Source organism: Etheostoma spectabile, chromosome 5 (genome assembly GCF_008692095.1).
Source record: "Etheostoma spectabile isolate EspeVRDwgs_2016 chromosome 5, UIUC_Espe_1.0, whole genome shotgun sequence".
Taxonomy (NCBI): domain Eukaryota; kingdom Metazoa; phylum Chordata; class Actinopteri; order Perciformes; family Percidae; genus Etheostoma; species Etheostoma spectabile.
Window position 1 is genome coordinate 22,173,816 of NC_045737.1, and position 4,113 is coordinate 22,177,928.

At 39.8% G+C, this 4,113-nt stretch overlaps 1 protein-coding gene across 3 annotated transcripts in view; it reads left to right on the forward strand.

The window, feature by feature from the left end:
• sh2b3 (SH2B adaptor protein 3) overlaps positions 1–4,113 on the forward strand; it is a 133,620-nt gene that overhangs the window by 89,828 nt on the left and 39,679 nt on the right. For all 3 annotated transcript variants that reach the window (XR_004332243.1, XM_032517266.1, XM_032517265.1), the window contains exons 3-4: positions 1,423–1,524; positions 2,690–2,778. Coding sequence is in view for 2 of the 3 variants with exons in the window: in XM_032517266.1 (XP_032373157.1) it covers positions 1,423–1,524; positions 2,690–2,778 (191 nt within the window). In the remaining variant the exon portion in view is untranslated. The remainder of the gene's footprint in view (positions 1–1,422; positions 1,525–2,689; positions 2,779–4,113) is intronic.

A 4,113-nucleotide genomic window follows, 5' to 3' on the forward strand; every position in this document is an offset into this window, starting at 1 on the left:
ACGTGACCTTGTTATTTGTACATGCTGTGACTATAAAAATCGCAACATGTAAATAGGAACATGATGGCGTTATTTTGTCACTTATTGGGATATGTACAGTAGTTATAGCTTTACCACAGATGCTAGAGGTAACCAGCTTCCAGTTCCCTCCAGGATCTGTGCTGAGCTGGGCTAGCGGTGCGCCAGACAGTTACGACATGCACGGCGATGAGAAGGGCATGTATTGACTTGTCTAACTCTTAATTCACCCAGGAGGGTACAAAAATACCAGCTGGATATTTCATATAGACTATTATTTATTTAATTACCAGTAAAACATGTTGTATTGTGATACACAGTATATAGTTACTGAGATATGAAATGGTCTATTTTGGGATAGACAATGTTGGCCTAGCTTCATATGTTCTTTTTATAAGTGCATAAAAGTCAATGCCACTAATGCTTTTGCAGAAAAGGTCACATGCCTGACTCAAAAGTCACAGCATCAGGAGTTAATGCTGTGTGCCTCAAGTCAAACAGCCACCAGGAAACCCCTAGTATCTTATTCTTCCACAGTTTGTCCCTGTGGGGTCCACCTTGGAGCTCCCCATGAGAGCTCCTATGATCTTGTTCTTTTTCTTTTTCTTTTTCTTCTTCATACAATTTGCTGCATTTTCTTTCACTAAGGGAGGCATCAATTGCAGCAGCACTAAGGCTTCACACTCACACATGCATACAGATATAGAGACTGCAAATACTGTACACATGAACATCCTGTGGTATAGTGTGGTATCTGTAGCTTAGCTCATCAACCTTAAAATAAGACATAATGCAGTGGCAACCTAGTCATAAGTCAAGTCTATTCTACCCATCTCAGTTCCAGAAAAGCTTTTTTTGTTCCAAGCACAAGCCACATTGCTGATATGCTAGATATTTGAATGAAAGTGAAAAAAGAGGTGCAGCAATATTGAGCTAGAAATGTTCAAATGTACACCTTGGTGCACTAGTGTGCAATTGAGTAACAAAGACTGTGTGAGTTTGACTGCTGCAAAGCTTTGAGCCAGCTTGGGGTGTAAAGCAGATGCTTGTATGCCAGAAGCACCACATTTTTAAAGCCCAAATAAGGGAGTTTACCACAAATGATCTTCAGGTTTAGAAGGCAGAATCACCTAAATCACCAAATATTTTGCCTTTTATTTCTTACACCTCACCAAGCCATTCAAAGAATTTGGCAGTATCACACGGTTAGCCACCTTAGACATCAGAAGCTGGTTAAAGACTAATTTCCTCATTACACAAATACTTATATACTGTTCACTGTACATGTTCACTTATATACTAATCATAAGGTTAACACGCACTTAGTCACACCTTTTTTTTTTTGTCGTTGTGCCTTTTTGTTTTACATTTCTGATCTGTCATCACGTCTTTGTTGTTTTTCAGGCTTCCAGTCCCAAGCTGACAACTCCCTGCTCAGACATCCAAGAAGTCCGTCGTTGCAACCGGCTGGAGATGCCTGACAACTTAAACACATTTGTTTTAAAGGTATGTACATGTTTTCAACTAAGTGTATATCCAATTCTGATCAAAAAGACTACAGTTGTAGTTTGCAGACTCTGCCCGCTGGGTTGTTTACATCCACATTTGCAAAGATCTTCAACCCTCAATCTAACATGAAGAGGAAACAGGACAATCATTGTGTCATATGATTTCATAACAAAACTCACCAAACCGCCTTCATTTAGACCTTGTTAGTTTAAACTCCACCCAAACCTCGTCTCTTGAGGATCAAACTCTCAAAAGATGGCTGTCATAACATATATTTACATGAGAGAAAGCCTTCCACAGAAACTTCTCACATCACCATTCACTCCTCTACTGTTCATTCACATGCTCTATCAACCATTGTTTTACCAAAATATACTGCCGTTTCTTTTGCTGTGCAAACCATTGCAATCCAGTGTAAAGTTCCAAACTACAAAGTTTTTACAGCCACAGCAGTGAGTATTTGATAGCAGTTTTACACAACAGTTGTGCAAAGTGTGCTGGCTTTTTCTATCAGTTTTGGTAGCCTTTTTTTAAAAAATCTTGAAGATTTGTATTTAAATAAATGTCCGTTAAGGTACTACCTATTGCCAAGTGAGGCAACACGTGGTGATTGAGCCTGTGGTCCACTGATGTAAGCCCTTGCATTTGCAGTTTTACAAACTGGGAAAAATCACAAGCGGCACCCATAAGTGGTTGGTCCGCAGAGGGAACGCAGTAGACTCGCTCATCAACTCACTTTTGTGTGAAGCAGACTTTTTTTTCTGGTCTCTTCTTGCATTGCAAGTAAATGGTTTCTATGGCCAAACAAACATAGAAAAAAGCAATGACTACAGACAAAACTTCCAAAACAAGTGAGAGAATAATTCGCTTATCGGCATACAGTAGGTGCCGCCAAAGAGAAGGAAACGGAGATCTTTGAAATTGTAACTTTAAGGTGGTGTATTACTTGAACCTGGTTTTTGATCATTAGAATAAGCTACAAAACTTAGAATAAGGTGTGCCACCTTATTGGCAGTATTAAGCCTTAAATATGCTGTTTATGTTTGTATAGCATTAGAAAATCTTTGATGTGTCTTGGCCACTTCTTGCACCGCACAATGTAGTGCAGCTTGGCGTCTATATAAAGTGGATGGTATATTTAATAGCATCTTTGTCTCTGCAGGTTAATCGAGGTAGTCTGATATTTGAGACGGACAACGACCAGCAGGTCAGCTCGTGGACCACAGAGCTAAAAGAATGTATCAGCAACAGGTGAGAAACACTTTAACACAAAGAGGGAAGTTAGCGCATGCCTTCATTTGCTTTAGGGCTTTACAGACCAGAGCAGGTTTGAGCCATGTTATATTTGGAGTAGCCCTGGAAATAGTCATTCATCAAATTCATCAGTCAACTTAATATTTACACTAAGCCTTTGAGAGGTTACACATCTGGTGTGGAGAGTGTTCTGTTACAGCTTGCACATTAGGCAATAAAAGTAGTTTTGAAAATTATTTTCTTTTTTGGGGGGCATTTTCTTCTTTATTTGACAGAGGACAGTGGAGAAATGAGGAAGCGAGAGAGGGGTATGACATGCAACAATAGTCCCAAGGCTGTAATCAAACCTGGAACTATGGTGGTTATATAGCATGCATTGTAACCACACAGCCACCAAGGTGCTCCCTTTATGTACCTTTTAAAGTTAAACTTACTAAAGTTGGAGAGTTGTGTGAGAGGGTTACAGTCATTCCCCGTTCCTCTCTCCCTTCATTTCCTGTCACATTTTTTGCATTCCACTGTTGAAAAAGACAGTTGTGAAACAAAAAATATATATAGTAATAGTATTGTTACGCGGGATGAAGGAGAACCCAAAAGCAGAGAAGGGAAGGCAGGCAGGAGAAAACTTCACAAGGCTTTATTTCCATAGAAAACGAAGTATCAAAAACACAGAATCCAACAATGGCAACACAAAGTCCCCAAATCCCCCCAAAAAACAGGTCCTGGGGGGGAAGGCAATACAAAAACAGGGTAACACGGACGAAGGGAACAAGAAATAAGAACAAGCTGACAAAAGACAAAGGGAACACAGAGGTTAAATACAAGAGGTAACGAGGAATAGGTGATACGTCAGGTGAATCACGTTAGGGCGGGGCAGCACAATCAGAAAGACAAAAGTAAAACTAGGCAAGACTAGAAAAAACAGGAAACCATACTATCAAAACAAAACAGGAAACAGAACATACAGACACTCACCAGGGAACACAAGACAGAGACTACCACACAAGACCGGGTAGGAAACTAAGACACAAACACGAGGAGACAAGACAGGACTAAAAACCAAAGAAGAAGAAAAAGAAACTAAAGCAACCACCCAAACCATCACAAGTATATTAGTAAAATATGACTAGTATACACTAGCCTTGGGGGTTCACTAAAATGAGCTGCAGCACATGCTCTGCTAAGTTATTTGGGGCAATTCTCTATATTAAGTAGTATTCATACTCATACTTAGTACTGTAATACAGTTTAGAGGAATCTGTCTTTCATTTAAGTGTGATAAATAAGACCCAAAAAAGTGTGTGTGTGTGTGTGTGTGTGTGTGTGTGTGTG